At 46.5% G+C, this 20,920-nt stretch overlaps 3 protein-coding genes across 8 annotated transcripts; 2 read left to right on the top strand and 1 right to left on the bottom strand.

The window, feature by feature from the left end:
- The first annotated feature begins 1,639 nt into the window (after nt 1-1,639).
- inpp5kb (inositol polyphosphate-5-phosphatase Kb) lies at nt 1,640-11,019 on the top strand. 4 transcript variants are annotated; one of them, XM_058086664.1, is made up of 14 exons: nt 1,640-1,832; nt 2,502-2,553; nt 5,240-5,344; nt 5,414-5,522; nt 5,694-5,810; nt 5,893-6,068; nt 6,323-6,434; nt 6,503-6,612; nt 6,690-6,716; nt 8,571-8,784; nt 8,847-8,984; nt 9,436-9,519; nt 9,625-9,729; nt 9,812-11,019. In XM_058086664.1, exons 2-14 carry the CDS (start codon nt 2,510-2,512, stop codon nt 9,875-9,877), a joined length of 1,407 nt encoding a protein of 468 aa, XP_057942647.1. In that variant the 5' UTR covers nt 1,640-1,832; nt 2,502-2,509; the 3' UTR covers nt 9,878-11,019. The 4 variants fall into 4 exon arrangements, with proteins under 4 accessions (XP_057942647.1, XP_057942648.1, XP_057942645.1 ...); XM_058086665.1 differs by lacking the exon at nt 1,640-1,832 and having other exon boundaries at nt 2,538-2,553; nt 5,421-5,522; XM_058086662.1 differs by lacking the exons at nt 1,640-1,832; nt 2,502-2,553 and adding an exon at nt 3,738-4,475.
- Nucleotides 11,020-11,325: 306 nt separating this feature from the next.
- Nucleotides 11,326-17,644, top strand: nle1 (notchless homolog 1 (Drosophila)). Of its 2 annotated transcripts, none has more exons than XM_058086669.1 (13): nt 11,326-11,530; nt 11,849-11,993; nt 12,090-12,310; nt 12,470-12,549; nt 13,173-13,249; nt 13,333-13,430; nt 13,553-13,745; nt 13,823-13,958; nt 14,241-14,287; nt 14,364-14,566; nt 14,672-14,831; nt 15,409-15,479; nt 15,567-17,643. In XM_058086669.1, exons 2-13 carry the CDS (start codon nt 11,859-11,861, stop codon nt 15,577-15,579), a joined length of 1,434 nt encoding a protein of 477 aa, XP_057942652.1. In that variant the 5' UTR covers nt 11,326-11,530; nt 11,849-11,858; the 3' UTR covers nt 15,580-17,643. The 2 variants fall into 2 exon arrangements, with proteins under 2 accessions (XP_057942652.1, XP_057942653.1); XM_058086670.1 differs by lacking the exon at nt 11,326-11,530 and adding an exon at nt 11,566-11,650 and having other exon boundaries at nt 15,567-17,644.
- On the bottom strand, nt 16,004-20,619 carry slc25a1a (solute carrier family 25 member 1a). Of its 2 annotated transcripts, XM_058086693.1 has the most exons (9): nt 20,369-20,619; nt 19,995-20,102; nt 19,816-19,915; nt 18,051-18,189; nt 17,904-17,988; nt 17,735-17,839; nt 17,543-17,658; nt 17,403-17,476; nt 16,004-17,328 (listed from the first exon to the last, which is right to left on the bottom strand). In XM_058086693.1, the coding sequence occupies exons 1-9, from the start codon at nt 20,526-20,528 to the stop codon at nt 17,205-17,207; spliced, it is 1,011 nt and encodes a 336-aa protein (XP_057942676.1). In that variant the 5' UTR covers nt 20,529-20,619; the 3' UTR covers nt 16,004-17,204. The 2 variants fall into 2 exon arrangements, with proteins under 2 accessions (XP_057942676.1, XP_057942677.1); XM_058086694.1 differs by lacking the exon at nt 20,369-20,619 and having other exon boundaries at nt 19,821-19,915; nt 19,995-20,100.
- Between the last annotated feature and the right edge of the window lie 301 nt (nt 20,620-20,920).

Below are 20,920 nucleotides of genomic sequence, written 5' to 3'. Positions count from 1 at the left end.
CAAGATCCTCTATATGTAACAGGTGCGCCTTCTACACAAACACAAGTCAAAGATCCTCTATATGTAACAGGTGCGCCTTCTACACAAACACAAGTCAAAGATCCTCTATATGTAACAGGTGTACCTCCTACACAAGCACAAATCAAAGATCCTCTATATGTAACAGGTGTACCTCCTACACAAACACAAATCAAAGATCCTCTATATGTAACAGGTGTACCTCCTACACAAGCACAAATCAAAGATCCTCTATATGTAACAGGTGTACCTCCTACACAAACACAAATCAAAGATCCTCTATATGTAACAGGTGTACCTCCTACACAAACACAAATCAAAGATCCTCTATATGTAACAGGTGTACCTCCTACACAAACACAAATCAAAGATCCTCTATATGTAACAGGTGTACCTCCTACACAAACACAAGTCCAAGATCCTCCATATGTAACAGGTGCACCTTCTACAAAGATCCTCTATATATAACAGGTGCACCTTCTACAAAGATCCTCTATATGTAACAGGTGCACCTTCTACACAAACACAAGTCAAAGATCCTCTATATGTAACAGGTGCACCTTCTACAAAGATCCTCTATATATAACAGGTGCACCTTCTACAAAGATCCTCTATATGTAACAGGTGCACCTTCTACAAAGATCCTCTATATGTAACAGGTGCACCTTCTACAAAGATCCTCTATATGTAACAGGTGCACCTTCTACAAAGATCCTCTATATGTAACAGGTGCACCTTCTACAAAGATCCTCTATATGTAACAGGTGCACCTTCTACACAAACACAAGTCAAAGATCCTCTATATGACAGAAACTCTACATTTGACAGTAGCGGTTTGTTGTTCTTGAGCATCTACGAGAGAAACACTAATCAAAAAACCGAAGCACAAACACTTTTCAAAGATCCTCTATGGAGGACTTCTTCGCTGCTTTTTAAGAATCTACTGCAAAAACACAAGTCAAAGACAGGAATGTTGTGTTATGGTTTAAACCCCACGCCACCAAAACACTTGTCAAAGATCCTCTACATATGACAGGATTGCTCTGCTGTTTTTAAGGACCTACTGCTAAGAAGCTAGTCAAAGATCCTCTGTCTGACAAGATTGGTCATGCCAGTAAAGAATCCTCTGTAAGACACCAATGCTCTGCTGTTTTTAAGGACCCATTGCTAAAATGCTAGTCCAAGATCCTCTAATCATAGCACAAACGCTAGTCAAAGATCCTGTTAAGAGCGGAGTGTTGTGCTATTTTCAAAGATCCTTGCTATATTGACAGGACGCTCTACTGTTTTTATTATTACTGTTTTTCATTTTGCTGTTAAGAATCCATTGGAACAAAGGCTAGTCAAAGATCCTCTATTTGACAAGAGCGCTGATGGTGGTCTAAGTGTAACTTTGTGAAGCGACCTAGCTAGTGGTCTAGCGTCCTAGCTTGCCAAGATGTTCTTGGTTTGGTTGTTGGAGGTGGAACAGGTTGAAAGAGTCCCAGCGATGGAGTCCTGCCGTGGGTCCATGGTGGACTTGGCCGCTTGCGTCACGTGGACACGCGCTCACGCGGAATCCCTGAATGACGTCATCGCTCCGCACTTAACATAAGAGCCGCATCCCACGTGATCAGCCAGCCGCCGTTTGCCGCGTGCAGGACCAGCAGGAGGACGTAAACAAAACAAAAGAAAAGAAAACCAAACCAGGGAAACGACGGGGCTCGCAGCGGGAAAGCAGATCCAGACTCCGGACTCCCCTTTGGAGATCTTCATCATCTGTGCGCAAGGAGTCTGCAGCTTCTTCCGGACCCCGGTAGAGACCACAGACCCAGGTACGGCTGGTTCTATTTAGGTTCTTCTGGTCCTGGTTCTAGGTTGAGACTAGCTAGGTGGAAGAGAGCCCTAAATACTAGCAGTGAGCGTGTACAGAGTAGCCACTACTACATGTGTTAGCAGTATTACCTGAAGTAAAACTTCAATGTGGAGACTAAATGCAGGATTTGATGGACGACCTTTGGGAGAAACAAGCTAGCAAACAAACAGTATCATGTAGTATTTTATATCGTACTAAAGTAATGCTAACTATTTCATAACTCCCAAAACTTCAAAAGAGTGAAAAGGAGTCGGACATGGGTGTCCAAAGTGCAGCTCGGGGGCCATTTTCTGCCCGCGGGTTGCTTTTTATTGGTCCTCCATGTAATATTAATGGATGGAAGAGATATTATTATGATGTGTTGGTATCGGAGGTTTAGCGTATATCCTAGGATTAGTGATTAAAGGAAGACATGCTAATTAGCTTTTTATTTATCATCCTTCTTTTCTTTTCAAATCCAATTCTTCTTGTTGTGTGTCACATGACCTTCAGGCTTTGATGTCCTCATGATTAAAAATACATTTACTGATGTTGATGATGATGATGATGATGATGGAGTCTATCCGGCTTTGACGTTTCCATGGAGCTTAAACATGGCATGAACATGTGTGTGTGTGTGTGTGTGTAGGGGACAACATGAGCGCTGGAAGGTTGCCGAGTGAAGATCGAGACAAGTGCAGGTGAGTTCTTCTCTTTCTTCTCCTTCTCTTCCTCGTTTTCTACTCTTTCTCTTCTCCTCTTTTTTCTCCTCCATCCCCTTCTTGATCTTCTTCGTGTTCTTCTCCTGGATTTTCTTCATCTTCCTCTTGATGGTTTTCATCTTCTTGATATTTTGCTTCATCTTCTCAATCTTCTTCTTCTGCTTGGATCTCCTTCTTCCACCTTCTTCATCTTGAACTTTTTCATCATCTTTTTCTTGATCTTCTGCTTCTCGTGTTCATGAGAGAACACGAGCGTCATACATAAGAAGCTTTACTTGCGCAATAAAACTTGCATTCTTTGCGGGGGGTTTGATCCACTTAGCAACACGTACGTATGTGGTCATGTGACCCCCTTGCAGCACACATTTCACACCTCCAGCCTTCTTTGGCGTCCTTTGCTTCATGATGGACTTTAGCCGAATCAGATGTTCCATTGCAGGGAATCATGATGGGTTTCATCATCATGGACATGACACAAAGTATCTTGCTGAAGCCAGAAGCAGCCAACGCTGCATTCGTGTTCAATACGCCATGTCTGCACTCCATAAAGCCAAACTATGTTACCACTCTTTGGGTTCATCCACCGTAAGTCAGGGTTCTCCAGCCACAACATCAGGAGCCACCAGAAGCTCCTAAACACTTTCAAGTAGCTCTCCAAATTATCAACTCCTATACCCCCAAAATTAAGAAGTGTGGTTCGGCAGTAGTCTGGAAGTACTTGGGAATGTGACCATTGACAGCGGCGTCTGGGTGGAATAAATTCCAGCAGTTTTGGAAACCGAGGCCAGCTAGTTGAGGGCTTCTGTCGATGTGACCAGGGTTGAAGATTAGCTAGCATTAGCAGCGCACTAGCTAGTCGTCAACACACCAGTAAAACATCCGTACATTATAGCCATCGAACTGATCTTATTTTTGTTTTTATCTTATTTACAACATCAAATTCAAAATACTTCATGAAAACAGAGCCACCATCCACCAGTACCGGCCTGGACCTTGGAGTGGCCTAGTCCAAGTCCTGACCTGGATCCTATGGAGATGCTGTGGCATGACCTTCAAAAGGCTTGATGCTGGAAAAGCCTCCAGTGTGACTGAATGACAACAATCCTGCAAAGTTGAGTGAATCAGAAAGGGGGAAAACACTGGGATCCTTGGAGGTGGGGTCCATGGATGTGGGGGCACTGAATGGAAATCCTTGCTAGCACCTTTTATTTGGTCTTGAAGTGTTTTAAAGCACAACGTTGGTGCTTGCTAGCTAACCGTGTAACAAAGTACCGTGTGCTTTGTACTTTGTGTTTGCACCGAATGTTGGCATGCGTGATGACCTTTCACCCACATGGGGGGAAAATGGACCCCGTCCAAAAGAAGCTAATGCCATTGTCCCCTCATTACGGGCCAGCCCGTGATCACGGGGGCCCAGCTGGAATGCGTCCCTCCCCGTTAAACCTCTTAGGGCTCTGAAGGCTTTCTCGGGTGTTGCAATAACGCTCCTCGTCACCACCTCCGCGTTTGTACTTACCCAAAAGCAAAGCCCCCGTTTCCCAGTGGACCGCCACGTTTAATAGAGGACGCCTCATGGACGCGAGGACACACGTCCTGGCCCTCGTGGAGAAGCCCCAGAAGAGCAAGTAAAGAAGACTTGCTGATCTTCGTGGACATCCAGGAGAAGACCGCTTTGAGATGGACTTCCTGATTGGCAGCCCCCGCGTGCGCTCGGACAGTGTGAGCAGCAGCACGTCCTCTCGGGGGTCCCGCACCAAAATGCTGCTCCGCCAGCGCCTGACTCAGCTGCTGAGCCGCATCGACGACATGAGCTCGGACGACGAGGCCAGCGAGGAAGTGTCCCGTACGCTGGATGAGGCCTTCCAGCTCTGTGGACGCTTCAGTCCCACCGACGCCTTCAGGTGGACATGCTGATGACAATCTTTCACAAATTAAGATTGGGACATATTCTTTTACTTTAACAACAGGAAAAAAAATTAAAATCATCAGTATTTTGCCAGAATAAAGTCAAAATGTTAGAAGATAACATTTTTTATGATGTTGTAAAATTAATGTAAAATAAAAAAAAACTTTTTTATTCATAATGTTATGAAAAACAAACAAAACAAAATAAATCTGTAGTTAAAAAAAATATATATTTTATAATATTTAGTGTGAAAGTAATATGGCCTCCTTGAGAAACAATCGAAAAAATTGCGGCTTCCCAGCCTTTCGTTTTTCATCCTGCACAGGCGAGTGCGCGCCATTTATTGCTCGTACGTAAGTGAATTTTCATCACGTCACGTGACCACGCCCCTCAACAAACTTACAACCCGTCTCCTCCAAGCACGAAGACATAAATGACAAACAAACAATAAAAGAAGAAGAAGAAGAAGCTAACCGTCTTTAGCCCGCCATTACCCATTTTAACAAGGATACAAAAACACTACAGCTAAACGGTCAGATGAGTGAAATACGCGTGAGTTACTGTACGTAACAATTTCTTGTGTCCAACACGGTAGGTTGATGATCAGAATTCAAACTAAATGTGAACTAAAAGTTGACTACTAAGTTGGCTACTTCACTTATTGCAGGCTATTTTTAGAAGCTACCCCAGCAATAAACGAGGGACCACTGAACTGCAGTAGTAACAGGAATAACGGAAAGTGACGGTGTGTCTTCTTAGGTTGCACATGGTGACTTGGAACGTGGCCACGGCGGAACCCCCCGACGACATCACCTCCTTGCTCCAACTGGACATCCAACCCCCCAACGACTTCTATGTGATCGGGTGAGAAGTAATGTCAAACTGGTTTGAAACCCGGTGTAAACAGACACATGTGAATGGAGTGTGTGTCAGGCTGCAGGAAGTGTGCGCCACGCCCGTCCGCTTCATCTCAGACCTGATCGTGGAAGACTCATGGAGCCACGTCTTCATGGACACCCTGGCCCCCCGAGGATTCGTGAAGGTGATTCCATACCATTCCCTTACCCGCTATGTATAGTACATGACACGTGATGGCCGCCGAGGGCGTGGCCCACCAAAGCAGATAAGCCGCTGAGCGGCCATCATCCATGCCGCCTGATCTAGCTCCGCATGCGTCGTACTGTTGTGGTCATGCCCCCGTGCGCCCGTGTAGGTGGCGTCCGTGAGGATGCAGGGTTTGCTGCTCTTGGTGTTTGCCAGACAAGCCCACCTTCCTTACATCCGAGACCTCCAGACCACCTACACCCGCACCGGAATCTTCGGCTATTGGGTAGGACCGGGAAAAGAACCCGAACCCGAGCTTCATGTGGTCCAAACAGGGAACACATGACAGGGATTTCTGCCCCTTTCAGGGTAACAAAGGGGCGGTGTCGGTGCGCTTCTCCTTCTACGGCCACAAGGTGTGCTTCCTCAACTGCCACCTGGCGGCGCACATGAATTACGCCCTGCAGCGTGTCGACGAGTTCGAGCACATCCTGGAGACGCAAGACTTTGACGTAGACGACGCCCGACGAGTGCTGGACCACAAGTTAGTGGAATTTTGTAACAAATATTTGCGTAGTGTTGCCTGGGACTACACAAGGATGGCCTGCTGAGGCAGGAAGACCATGTGACTTCTCCCAGCCAATCAGCAGGGGAAGATTATGATGGTCAGGAATAAGGCTTCCATCAAATATATCATGGAAGAAAACTCACCACTATGACCTTTTTGCAAGGAAAATATGATTAATATGATTAATATCCCCCCCCCCCCCCCCACACACACACACACCCCCCCGACAGGTTAGTGTTTTGGTTTGGAGACCTCAACTTCCGTATCGCAGATCACGGCTTACACTTCCTGCGCTCGTCCATCAACGGCGGACGTCTCAACCTGCTGTGGGACAAAGACCAGGTGACACACACATGTGCACGTGCACGCTCATGCACGCACACGTGTGCATAACGTGCGTGTTCCTGCAGCTCATCAGCATGAAGAAGAAGGAGGCATTCCTGCAGGAGTTTGAGGAGGGTCTGCTGAACTTCAAGCCCACCTACAAGTTTGGTCGTAACTCTGAGGCCTACGACACCAGGTGATGCACGCACATGTGCACGCACACGTGCACGCACACACACTCATCTTCATTGACAGCATCTGTCTCTCACACAGCGCTCCCAAGTCATGGTGGGCTTTTCAGTAAGACATTTCATGTTTTCTTGGTGTTTGGACGCCAACCAACATCCCATTCCCTCCACTCTCACACCCATCACATGACCTCTCTACCCTGACGTAGTGAGCCCACAGCGTGCGTGTGTGTGTGTGTGTCCATTAGAGTGAGCGCTGTGGCGCTGCCCCTAACCATGTATAGGCCCAGACCCCTGCAGCGCTGCAGCACCACCATCCTCTTCCTCCTCACCTCCCTCACCTGGGCGCTGCTCTCTGTCAGGCTGCGGGGCTGGCACAGGGAGCTTGACCCGCCCAGGTGGGTGTCTACATAGCCACGCCCCTCATATACCAAACTGCATATACGGATACAGCAGGGGTGTCCAAGACCTGGCCTGGGGGTTGGGGCATCAACATCAATTATTCGATATGTAATGTAATACTTACTGAAGATGATCATTACTTTTATTTGTATTTCTATTTTACTCTACTCTGGTAGGATTTTTTACAATTTTTTTTTTTATCCTGGACTGGTGGCCAGCCAATCACAGGGCACATATAGACAAACAACCATTCACACTCACATTCATACCTATGGACAATTTGGAGTAGCCAATTAGCATCCTTTCATTTTTCACGATGTGGCCCTCACTGGACAGCCCTGCTATACAATACAGTATATACCGTATGTACCAACACATAACGAGTAGCGTGTATACTGTATGTACCAACACATAACCAGTAGCGTGTATACCGTATGTACCAACACATAACCGGTAGCGTGTATACCGTATGTACCAACACATAACCAGTAGCGTGTATACCGTATGCACCAACACATAACCGTAGCGTGTATACCGTATGTACCAACACATAACCGGTAGTGTGTATACCGTACGTACCAACACATAACCGGTAGCGTGTATACCGTATGTACCAACAAATAGCCGGTAGTACCAACACATAACCGGTAGCGTGTACACCGTATGTACCAACACATAACCGGTAGTGTGTATACCGTACGTACCAACACATAACCGGTAGCGTGTATACCGTATGTACCAACACATAACCGGTAGCGTGTATACCGTATGTACCAACACATAGCCGGTAGCGTGTATACCGTATGTACCAACACATAACCGGTAGCGTGTATACCGTATGTACCAACACATAACCGGTAGCGTGTATACCGTATGTACCAACACATAACCGGTAGCGTGTATACCGTATGTACCAACACATAACCGGTAGCGTGTATACCGTATGTACCAACACATAACCGGTAGCGTGTATACCGTATGTACCAACACATAACCGGTAGCGTGTATACCGTATGTACCAACAAATAGCCGGTAGTACCAACACATAACCGGTAGCGTGTACACCGTATGTACCAACACATAACCGGTAGTGTGTATACCGTACGTACCAACACATAACCGGTAGCGTGTATACCGTATGTACCAACACATAACCGGTAGCGTGTATACCGTATGTACCAACACATAACCGGTAGCGTGTATACCGTATGTACCAACACATAACCGGTACCGTGTATACCGTATGTACCAACACATAACCAGTAGCGTGTATACCGTATGTACCAAGAGCGTATCCACCAATACATGGATGGATTAGTAACAGATGAGTTTGTTTACCTAGCCAAGACATGCTAATTACCCAATAGTGTTCCATGCTTTCATTCAGAAGCACCAGTTTTTGTTTTGACGTCTAGGACTAAGGCCGCATGGAAAAGGGATGGCTTCATTGAGGCCTGGTGGGATCCTCTTCAGATTTGGTGGACCAGGTCCAATGTGGTCCAGGTGTGTTTTGTGGGACAAGGTTGTAGGAGATGTCCATCATCCTTTCTTTGGCTCCACCCAGCGGTAAGAAGAGGAAGCCGGCCTGGACTGACCGCATCCTGTGGCGCATCAAACCCAAGAACGTACCCTCGGAGGACGACGACGACGACGACAAGGCGTCCACCGACGCCGGCCTGGACGAGTACCCCCTCCTGGTCAGCCAGGACAAGTACACCAGCGACATGAGCTACGGCGTCAGCGACCACAAGCCCGTCATGGCTAGCTTCAGTCTGGAGGTCCGCCATAGCCACTCAGCTTCGTCTTCACTTCCGTAGCTCATGCTTTCTTCTCTCCACAGATGAGGAAACACTTCCACACCGCACTGGTCCACGTGGATCCTGAGGGCGTCTGGAGCGCCGACCATGATGCTCTTCTAAACTACACGATTCAGGAGGACTTCATGTCCTCAACGTGGGACTGGATCGGCCTCTACAAGGTGCATCCCGTGAGAAACAACTGCCAAAACTAGGCTCAAACCTTCCCAAATGTGAGGTTCAACTCCAGATGCACTGCCGTCTACTGCATCTGTGTGGTCACCAGAACGTCACAGGCAGCTTTTACAGGGTCAGGCACATTTCAATGCAACCAGCAACCTCCATGTCATGTACCAGCAACTACATCACACGGAATGGGAACTGGCAGCTGAAAGTATGATGCCGACTAGGGGCCGAGGGGCCCCTAAATAGAAGGCTTGTCCCCCCAAGGTTTTAGATTTATTAACGATTTAACTCAAAAACAAAAGCAGCACATTCAATCCCACCCTCGGCCATCTCCGTGTGGAGTTTGCGTGTTCTCCTCGTGCATGTGTGGGTTTTCTCCGGGTGTTCCGGTTTCCTCCCCCATTCCAAAAACATGCTAGGTTAACTTGCTGTGGTATTGTGCTGCAGGTGGGATTCAAGAGCGCAAGCGACTACGAGACCTTTGTTTGGGTTCGCGAGGACGAGCTGCCGGAGACCAACGAAGTCATTCAGGTTTGCACATAGCAAGCATGTTGACATGCTAACGTGCTTGAGCTAGCTGCATGCAATCATAATATGAGGAGTTGATTGATGCACGGCTGTGTGTTCCACCGTCAGATATCACTGGATAAAGACGACATTCCTCTCCTGGGGGGGCACTTTGTGTTAGGCTACTACAGCACAAACATGCAGAGCATCATCGGCCTCAGCGCTAACTTCCAGGTCAACGCCGCCTCGTGTCATGTTTATTGTTATGGCATTGCTTTTGCTCACATTTAACATTTTACTTTCTGTTGTTTTGCAGATCTTGGAGTCAAAACGTGCCGTCATGGAGGGCCTGGTTCCAGAGAACATCAACGGACTCAGCTAAGCGTCTGCTCAAGCCAGGGTCTTATTTCATAAAGTGATACACTTGCATATGACCATAAAATGTGAAAAGTCAAATAAAAAGGCCAAACTAGACCGGACCAGGGGTGTCCAAAGTGCGGCCCGGGGGCCATTTGCAGCCCAAGCCTGCTTTTTAATTGGCTCGTGGCACATTCTACAATTAGAATTGTAACAAATAAAACAACAACAGCCAAAACAGAAAAATCAGGGGTAATTTTATAAGAATAAACTCAAAATATTAGAATAAAAATTAGGCAAAGTCATAATATTATGAGGGAAATTGACATCATTTTAGCAGCATAAAGTTGAAATACTAAATACATATTATAAAAAAACAAACCAACTAAAAGTGTAATTTTTGAAAAATTCAGTTGCGGAAAAAGTTATAATATTATGAGAATAAAGTCTAAATATTATGAGAATAAAGTCAAAATCTTACAGAAAGAAAATTTACAAGAACAAAGTTGAAATTGTGTGTAAATAAAAAAAACCAGCAGTAATTTGATGACAATAAAGTCAAAATATTAAGAAAAAAATAAACACAACTATGAGAATAATCCCGTAATATTAAAGGGGTAAAATCACAATATTACAAGAAGAAAACTTACGAGGATATTTATGAAGATACTTGATACTGTATATTTAGACATGTTAATACGTAAAAATGGGGAAAAAAAATGCAAAGCAAAGTTTTTCATTAAAATGGCTGAGATGCTGTTTTTTTCTTTCTTGATATATATGGAACTTATCAGCATATCTACATGTGTTGCTTTACAAAATATGAAAGTGGCCAAATTTCTTTAATTTTTCACAATGTGGCCCTTGCTGGAAAAGGTTTGGACACCCCTGTCTGAAGACACTAATGAATAAGCTCTGACTAATGACAACTTTAAAGAGATTTGACATGAATTGTTCACCTTGTGACAGTGGAAAGAATCATAAATGAATTATCTTAGCATCCCTACTGTCATTTCAACATTAATGATGTTTTTGCCTTTGAGTATGCATGCATCAGTCAAATTGTGTGACTGATAATCAATCTTGTGATTCTCCTGTGTGAGTGCCGGAAAGCTTGTAACTAGATGTATATTTGGTGCATGATTAAAGTGACAAATGGCTGTGAAAGTATTCTTTATGTGTTTCTTGTGTTGTGTATTTGAACTCAATATGAAGAAATATTCAGGTCATAACAGACAATCAAGAATAATGTCCAAAATGCAGTGTACCTCCAATACGCTAGGGGGCGATTTGCTCATTTCAGTTGGTTTAATTCTGTGGGTGGACGAAGAAAATGCTACATGCTAATAGCTGTAGGAAGTCACCTGGTCAAATGGATAACGTTGCTTCCCACAGCTCTTATGTGCGGTCGGTTTTATTGTATGTTTAAATGACATGTCAACCTTATAGAATGGACTCATGTGGGCTAATAGACTAAGAGGAAAAACAGCAAATTCATTAGATTACAGAGATGCTATACTTTAAGAGATGAGTAACAGAGAAGGAGCTCGTTTCCGCAATCCACTTCCCCATGATGCATTTGCGCTGGAGGCGTCAGCGATGTTGGGCATCTTTGCCTGACAACATCTTTGTAGGCTTCCACACGTGGGACAGTTAATGCATCGCTTCGCCGTCTAAGGTAATGTTTCAACATTTTTGTAGCGATAAATTGATGTTAAATGTAGAAAGACAGACGTTTGTGAGTGAAGGACGATCATGTTATTGTCTCTGTTGGTGCCGCAAAACAAAGCAGCCATAAGTACGAGTTAGCTTGACAGGCGGACACAAGCTAGCTCGCTTGTGATGCTAGCTATGACTTTTGTTGCCAGTTTTGAAGGCTTGTGTTCTGTAGACATATATGATTCTGTTAAAGTGGTCTTATGAGTTTATTGAACGTCGTTCGTGTACGTCAGTTTTCACATTTAACAACAAATTCTCCGTAATGTTCGTATCTCAGACATCTGAAGATGAGTGAGGACGTGGAGCGGCTATTGATTCAGTTCCAGGACGAGAATGGAGAGATTCTGGGCTCTCCTTTCGATGTGCCTCTTGACATCACTCCTGACAAACTCCAGCTGGTCTGCAATGCGCTGCTGCAGAAGGTAAAATAAGACGGGAAGTGTCAAAAGTAACCCAAGCGTTTCCCCGTTTTGCTTGAATTTTGTTTATACCTTCAATTTCCCGTTTATTATGTGTAGGAGGACCCAGTGCCGTTGGCGTTCTTTGCTCGGGGAGAGGCAGAAATTGTGTCCAGTCTGGGCTCCTGTGTGAAGGAGCTAGGGGTGGAAACGGAGCAGGTTCTGCCGGTGGTCTACCAGCCCCAAGCTGTGTTCCGGGTCCGAGCCGTGTCCCGCTGCACCAGCACCTTACAGGGACACACCGAGGCGGTCATTTCCACTTCTTTCAGTCCCACGGGCAAGTAAGTAACTCATGCGAATCATTCTTATATGATCTTTCCATACATTTTGTGCGGTCAAGTGTCTGCTGATTTCACTGCCCGTTTTTCAGAAATTGGAACTCCAACCCGTACATAAAGAACCATAACATTGTCTTTCTGTATATAATGCTGTTGTTTTAGATATTTGGCCAGTGGTTCAGGTGACACTACGGTGCGTTTTTGGGACTTGATGACAGAGACGCCGCATCACACCGCCAAAGGTTTGCTCTGAAATGTGTCCCCCAATATATAGATTAGATTAGATTAGATTCAACTTTATTGTTATTGCTCATGTCACTGGTACAGGGCAACAAAATGCAGTTAGCATCCAACCAGAAGTGCAATTTTATAAGTACATTAGTAGTACTAAGTATGGACAGATCTATGTAAATAAAACTATACCGGCTATGACTATGATACAGTGAGAATATGTACAGGGGTATAAATGACTATAATATGGCTATTGTAGATTATACCGATTATAAACAGTATGGATATGACAATATATAATAACAGTAATATGTACAGTATTGCAGTGAAGTGACTAGAGTAGAGTATGGTTATTGCGGATTATATAAATTATAAACAGTATGATCAATGAATCAACAAGATAGTATATGTACAATAGTGCAATAGTGCAATGAATTGATGGGGGGGGGCATAGATCAGCGGGGGGATGTAAGTAGTGGAAGGGGTGGGCAATGGGGGGCAGAGTTCAGCAAGGAGACAGCTGTTGGGAAAAAGCTGTTCCTGAACCTGGTGGTTCGTGTCCGTAAACTATACACTATATATATGGTACGTGCAAATATGAGCTCTAGAGATAAACCGTGTTTGATAATTTCAGGGCACACACATTGGGTGCTGAGCATCGCCTGGTCGCCTGATGGCCAGAAGCTGGCTTCGGGATGTAAGAACAGTCAGGTGACTCCTCAGCGCACACACCGACTCAAATGCTGGCTTTTATATCAAGTGTTTGTTGTCTTAGTATTGGTATTTCTTTTTAGATATGTCTATGGGATCCGGTGACTGGCACACAAGTCGGGAAGACCCTGACGGGACACACCAAGTGGATCACTTGGCTTTGCTGGGAGCCTCTCCACCTGTGCGCATGTTACCTTATTTACATGAACTAACCACACCTTATCAAGTCGCCAGTCGCTCCATCACGTGCTAAATGCCACCCGCTGTCCCAATACTTTTGTTACTTTCCTTCCCTGTGTTCAGCAACGCAGAGTGTCGCCACTTGGCCAGCAGCTCCAAAGACGGCTCCGTGCGTATCTGGGACACGGTGTTGGGACGCTGTGACAAGATCCTGACGGGCCACACCCAGTCCATCACCTGCGTCAAGTGGGGCGGGGACGGGCTTCTCTACACGTCATCACAGGACAGGACGGTCAAAGTGTGGCGAGCCAAAGATGTAATTCCGCCTCCAGCCGTGGAAGATCAAATTTAGTTGCGTTTGTGCTGTACCGTACGTGTTCATGTGTTTTCCAGGGTGTCCAGTGCAGGACGCTACAAGGCCACGCCCACTGGGTGAACACGCTGGCTCTCAGCACTGACTACGTGCTGCGCACCGGAGCATTTGAACCGGCAACTGCCACCATCAACCCCCAGGACCTGAAGGGATCATGTAAGAACACTTGCAGATGTATACATTGTACACTCTCATCGGGATCACAAATGCGGAACACTTCGGCATCATTCCGGAAACTTTCCATGAGAAGCTAAAATACTTTTATAAGTTTCTATGCTAATTAGTTGCATTCCATTCCGTTTTCCTCCGCTTATCCGAGTCCGGGTTGTAGAAGCAGAAGTCTCAGTAGGGAAGACATGTTTGTTTTCCTGCCAATCTCCACTTTTTCCATGTGAGTGTTCTTGGAGTCTAAGGAAGTGTCTCCCTCTATCCCTCTAGTGGAGGAACTGAAAGACAAGGCCTTGCAGAGATACCATAAAGTCCGGGTATGTAGTCTAAGTTAGTATGTGTCCTTGGGGGAAACTTTCTTTATCGACACTTCATCATGTTGGGATTCCACAGGGCTCCGCCCCCGAGCGCTTGGTGTCCGGCTCAGATGACTTCACCTTGTTCTTGTGGAATCCAGCAGAGGAGAAGAAGCCCTTGGCCAGGATGACGGGCCACAGCGCCCTGGTCAATGAAGTCCTCTTCTCCCCGGATACGAGACTCCTGGCCTCCGCCTCCTTTGATAAGTCCATCAAAATCTGGGACGGCCGCACGGGAAAGTAAGACCGATGCCGCCATGGTGTAATACCGCTCTCATCCACTCGGTGCCGCTCTCACACCCGCATCTGTCTGCTATACGTGAAACCGCCTTGTGCTCTGGCCAGGTACTTGATGTCCCTCCGCGGCCATGTGGGCTCGGTGTATCAGGTGGCGTGGTCGGCCGACAGCCGCCTCCTGGTGAGCGGCAGCAGCGACAGCACCCTCAAAGTGTGGGATGTCAAGACCGGGAAGTTGAGCATGGACCTTCCTGGCCATGCGGATGAGGTGAGGGGGCAAAAGACCACCCAGTCAAAGACACTTTACGGGGTTTGGAGGTCTTTCGTAGTCTTGATAGCTTCCTAAACTGTAGTGACAGTAGTATTTACAGTAGTGACAGTAGTATTTACAGTAGTGACAGTCGTATTTACAGTAGTGCCAGGGCAAAACATTGAAGTGTCTATCCGTGCCTCATTTGAGTGCCAAGTGAATGCAGACAAGAACTTGAAGGAGATGTTGTGAAAGTAAGGTCTTGTACATCTCCACAGAGGAATGCACTCCATTTCAACTTTATTTATACATCAATACGCCAACTGCTGTACAGAATTCCAGTGCCACATATGTATAAATTTCCCTGTATAAGAGCGCTTTGGGTTTGTTATTATAACAAAAATAAGTTTTGTGAAAGTGTACACCTGTAGAATGAACGTTTGTAACATCCTCATTCCTCATCTTACAACTTTCAGAAATTTATGTTTAATGTTTTAACTTGATGCTATTAAAATGACCTCATTTTTCTCATAAAAGTATGACGATTGTGTTATATCTGTAATGTATACCTACCATGCCTTCTTCTAATGTTCAGGTGTTTGCTGTGGACTGGAGTCCCGACGGTCAACGTGTGGCCAGCGGCGGTAAAGACAAATGTCTCAGGATGTACGTGAACTACCAATAAACCTTTTCTGTCTTTTTCCAATCTTTAAAAAATACTATTATCCTCTTGTATTTGGTGTTTGTTTTCAGATGGAGGAGATAGCCACACCCCCTGGCCCTGTTCTTAACATCTGATGTCCGCATCCCCTCCCACCGTCTCGCACCAAGAAAGCTGACATCTGGAGTAGAGGTGGTTTATAGTCTGTCAAAAGGTTCATTGTGCACACTGAAATCTTAGCCAGTTACTCAGTGGATGTATTTAACTGGTTTGAAAGCGAGGAATTGGCTAGCATGTGCGTTTATCAACCATGTGAAGGTGACAGGTGGGATGCTAATTCTGGCCCTCGCTCGCTTCACTCTTCCCCTGCGGTGCCAATGAGACTTTAATCCCTCCTTCCTTCACTCAGCAAAGCCTGAGCCTGCTGGGTTTTCTCTTTTATTGGAAGAAGAAGCCAGTTGTCATCAGCTGCGGCTATCTTTCATAAATAAACATTTCCACCACACATTGGTTTAATCATGACACCGGCAATGTTTTATTTCAACATACCACACCATGACGTCTCTATATTAGTTTTTTTTTTTTATTTTAACAGTCACAACTATCAGACAGGTCCATCTTGCGCCAACACACTCAGACGCGCACACGCACACACACCAAGTAACCATTTGAACTATGTGGTGTCGCTCAGGATGCAAAATGGGATCAGGTTTGCAGTTTGGCAAAAAGGGGACTTGAAGGCTTATGTGCAAGGCAGAGCGGTTTCCACTCGGATCCAAACCTCAAAAATGTTAGTTTGGTCATTGAGACTCTCAGGTTCCCCCCCGTCACCACGAGCACGTGTAAACATGAAATCAGACATGAATGAGACCGGCGCGTCACCATATCGTCCGTGAGCGTACAAAGAACTTACGAGGACATTAAGGATTTGTGAAAACACAAAAAGAACACACTACACTAATAAAGTAGCTTAGCATTAGCATTGCATCGCTCACAACCGATTTTTAACGAGTTGGCTTACTTGACGATTCAGTGGTGTGTCTCGGCAAGACAGCAACAAAGTGTGCAACACTTTAGCTAACCTGCTAGCTACATGTGATTTAAAAAAAAAAAAAACTCATACACTATATGGACCAAAGTGGGACGTGGTGAGCTAGAGCCCTAAATCCTTCCATTGGTTATATTTGTCACTTACAGTTGTCCCTTCTCACATGTGTAGCTTTACTCTCACATTAAAAAAATGACAATAGTCCCTCATTTATCACAGGTGATTGGTTCCAGGTCAGCCCTGGTATTATCAAGGCGGGCTGTGGAACCAATACCTGCCATAAAGGAGGGATGACCAATCACTCTGCAGGCCATTTCCTGCTCCCAGTGCACAAAGCAAGACGACATGTCGTGTCCCAATGGTTTGGTCCATGTGGTGTATATGGTGCATCCCTTATTGAACGCTGTTAAGTTTCTGCCCAGCAGCTCTCGTTCAAAACTTTGGTTGATGATTCTAGCTTCTAACAATGTTTGGTCTTCTCTCTTGTCTTCATTGCTAAAAAAAAAAAAAAAAAACAGAAAGAAAGCCACTCCAAAAAGTGTCCTCCACACCTTCTTCTCACTGTGTTAGGTCCGTGAAATGTCTCTTCACACCAAAGGTGGAAATGGTCGATATGAAGGTGTGTGCTTCCGCTAGGCTTCACTGGTTTTGTGCTTCCCTTTTTGAGGTCTCGCCACGGCCTCTAGTGCGCCTCGTGAGTCTGCCACACGTTGTTGAGCAGTTTGACGACCTCCTCGTAGATGACGAAGACGATGGCCACGTCCAAGCACACGCGGCCCAGCCGGGGAACCGTACCCTTGTAGAACCTTGAGTTGGGGACAGGAGGATGTTAGAACCACAGCAAGGGGCGTCAGGAGAAGAATCATAGCTCATAGCTCACGCTTGTGGTCCTTCCTGCTTGAGGATCTGGAAGGCGCAGTCCAGAGTGTTCCTGTAGCGGTGGGCGTCCAAACCCTGGAGAAACAGAACATCCGTCCTGACACATGGATGACCTTTGCAGCTAACAAGTTTCTCACAGACCTGCATCCTGGTCTTCACCACGTCCAGTGGCGTGTTTCCAAAAACGCTGGCGGCTCCAGCTGTGGCTCCAAACATGGCCGTGACCATTGGGTGCATCTCCTTTCTGGGATCGTCCCCTTTTGAGGAGAAAATTGAGAGAAATTCAAGCAAGCAACATTAAGTAAGTAAAAGTATCTTGCGTTTCCATCTTACCTTTGTACCAGTTGCGTAGCACGTTCATCACGTAGAATCGAATGGCCTGATTGGTTCCTTGCTTGAGCACTGTTGCCGTCAGACCTTGATACGTCCCCCGGACACCTGTGTCGTGAAACCAGACCCGTGTTGATGAACGAACACGTCCAGGCCTTTCGTCAAGTCCTACCTTGTTCTCTGATGATCTGGCTGACGCCGTGAAAGAAGCCTCTGTAGCGAGGCCTGAGCGAACACTGGTCATGGATCATCTTCACCTGCAGGACAACGCAACGGTCACATGACCCGACATTGCGCCCTCGCCTGTTACTCCACCAACCTTGAGCGTTTCCATGGGGCACACGATGATGATGGCTTCCGCGATGCCTGCTCCCAAACCACACACCAGGCTCTGCGTGTTGTCCAGGCGGCCGGTGGCGTCCCGCATGGGGTTGCTGAGGATCTCGAAGGTGCCAAATCTGCAGGGGGAGAAACCAGGAGCCATGAGGACGTGTGAGTATTCAAGCTTGCTTATGGCTGAGCTGCTATTGTTTTGATTTTGTTTTGGAGTTGATTCAAATCAAATCCACAAGATTGAGTCACTTCGGGTTACTTAATCTGTACACACACAAAGTCCTCCAGGTTGACATGGTCTACCGTTGACTCTGAACCTGAATAAGAACTGGGTCCTCTTCACACGTTCATTCACTTTCTGCTCACTGGTTCCTCAACTTGGTTCCTGCGTCTAACCTTCCCAAACAAACCACAATAAGAGGTGATAAGGAACTACACTAATGGACAACTGAGGTTACTTTCTTGTATTAGCAATTTATCGGTACGCTTGTATGTGTTGTACTTACTACTTCTACCAGTAGAGGGTGTTGTATTGACTTTTATACTGTCCACCTGGCGTTAAGATGTCATGGCTCCACCTCATCTCAGCATGTGTAGCCTCTAAATATAGAGCCACAACAGTCCTGATTGGCTAAGGGAGAACCCGCCCATTGTGTTCTGCGTTCTGATTGGTTGCAGGTCATTGTCAGTCACTCTGTGCAGCACTGCCGTGTTTCCTGTTGTATTGCAGAATACTGTAGATGAATCTTTGGTTCATGGAGGACAATGCAGAGGAGCAAAATTTCTTGTGTCCTTGTGTCGGTTGATCATTCAAATTCTAACGGAACTTTGAGTCTTTAAACGAGAGAGAAATGTGAGAAAATGTTAAAAAGTGTGTAGAGTGTACAGTGAGGGGGTTGCAACCTCAATAAAAGGCATGCTAAAAAAAAGTTGGCTACTTCGCCAACTTTATTCATTCATTCATTTTCTACCGCTTTTCCTCACAAGGGTCGCGGGGGGTGCTGGAGCCTATCCCAGCTGTCTTCGGGCGAGAGGCGGGGTACACCCTGGACTGGTGGCCAGCCAATCACAGGGCACATATAGACAAACAACCATTCACACTCACATTCATACCTATGGACAATTTGGAGTCGCCAATTAACCTAGCATGTTTTTTGGAATGTGGGAGGAAACCGGAGTACTCGGAGAAAACCCACGCATGCACGGGGAGAACATGCAAACTCCACACAGAGATGGCCGAGGGTGGAATTGAACCCTGGTCTCCTAGTTGTGAGGTCTGCGCGCTAACCACTAGACCGCCGTGCCGCCCGCCAACTTTATATAATACAAAAACTGTTTTGGAAGTAGAAATTCCATCTAGCGTGACTGAAGAAACGGAATAACTACAACACGTTCAGGACTAATGGCGGTTGGGATGAAAGACCTGCGGTAGCACCGCTCCTTCCATTGTAGGTCTAACAGTCTGCCCCTGAAGGAGCTGCTCAGAGACCCCCCCCCAGTGTCATGCAGGGGGTGAGGGTGTCCATAATGGATGTTGGCACTCCAGGACACACCTTGCTCTACAAATCCCTTGGAGTCGAACCGCAAACCAACCTGAGATTACCTCTGAGGTGGCCTCAGTTTGGTTGGCTTTGAGGACTCTGAGATGGTTTAGCGTGTTCACTCCCCCAAAATGTACAATTCAGGTATGATCCACATTAGGGTTGTTGAGCTTTTGAGGAAATGTTGACGCCATCTTAGTGTGTTGTCACCTCACTGCGGATTTGGGGATGGATCCATACAGCAGCGAGCTCAGACCTCGATACAAGCCTCTGAGACCATGGTCCTGCACGGTCAGCTTCACGCAGTCACCTGCCAACACGCACAAACGCACATTAGGGCGTGCAGCGTTCCCAGACAGGAAGTCCTCCTTGAGTGCGCGGTGACCCACCGATGCCCCGGTACCGTGGAGGGTTGGCTCGCTCGTCAAGCTGCAGCTGCGTCTTCACGTACTCTGTGGGGAAGGTGATGCAAATCTCGATGCCGCCTGCTATGCCACCTAAGGTGATGATGAAGACAAGGAGGGAATGTCGGAAGTATAAACCCGGACAAGATGTCTGCAATTCCAAGTGACTGCCCTCAAATCCAATAAGCGACACAGCATCACTTAGCAGCACACATGTGCACCCACATGCCAGGAGCATCACTTCTGGCCGCCTGGGTGACCCACTTCCGCAGGGATCTCCTTAGCAACAGATTGTGACCGGGCTGCACAAAGCAGCTCTGCCTAAATGCAATCCGATCAGAATCAAAAAAAGCCCGAACCTGCTAGGATGGCCTTCCCGGGATGAGTGATCTTCCTGCCCCCGATGGCCGCGGCAGCCAGACTCCTGGCCGCGGAAGACCGCCTCGAGGCGGCTAGAGGATACAGCGGCTCTCCCGGGCGCGCTCGCCGGACATCGAGCTTGTCGAGCGGCGTGGACATCTCGGAGAGGCGGCTCGGTAGCGGTAGCGGCGGCGGTCTCTCCTCGACAACAACAACACAGGCCGGGAGGGCGCGCCAACAATGTGGAGTGGGGGTGGCGTGGATAATATGCAAGGCACTGGGTCAGCTGATCAAACCACACCATTGGTTGGAGTGGCATGGCTCGGTCATGTGACCTGGCGTGCCCGTGTGGACCAATGAGGAGCAGGATGCTGATTTAATGACGATCTGGAAGAATACTTTATTGCTGTTATTCTCCTGTAATACAGCGTATTTAATACAGTAATATACCTGCAGTATATTGCAAAAACTGCATGTATAGCTACTGTACATTCCGTGTATTCAACACTATAGTACCATGACGTGATACAAGAAACTGTATTAAAGCGACA

Source organism: Doryrhamphus excisus, chromosome 11, assembly GCF_030265055.1.
Source record: "Doryrhamphus excisus isolate RoL2022-K1 chromosome 11, RoL_Dexc_1.0, whole genome shotgun sequence".
NCBI classification, from domain to species: domain Eukaryota; kingdom Metazoa; phylum Chordata; class Actinopteri; order Syngnathiformes; family Syngnathidae; genus Doryrhamphus; species Doryrhamphus excisus.
Note: the sequence above shows the minus strand (reverse complement) of the source record. Positions and strands in the feature narration are given on the sequence as shown.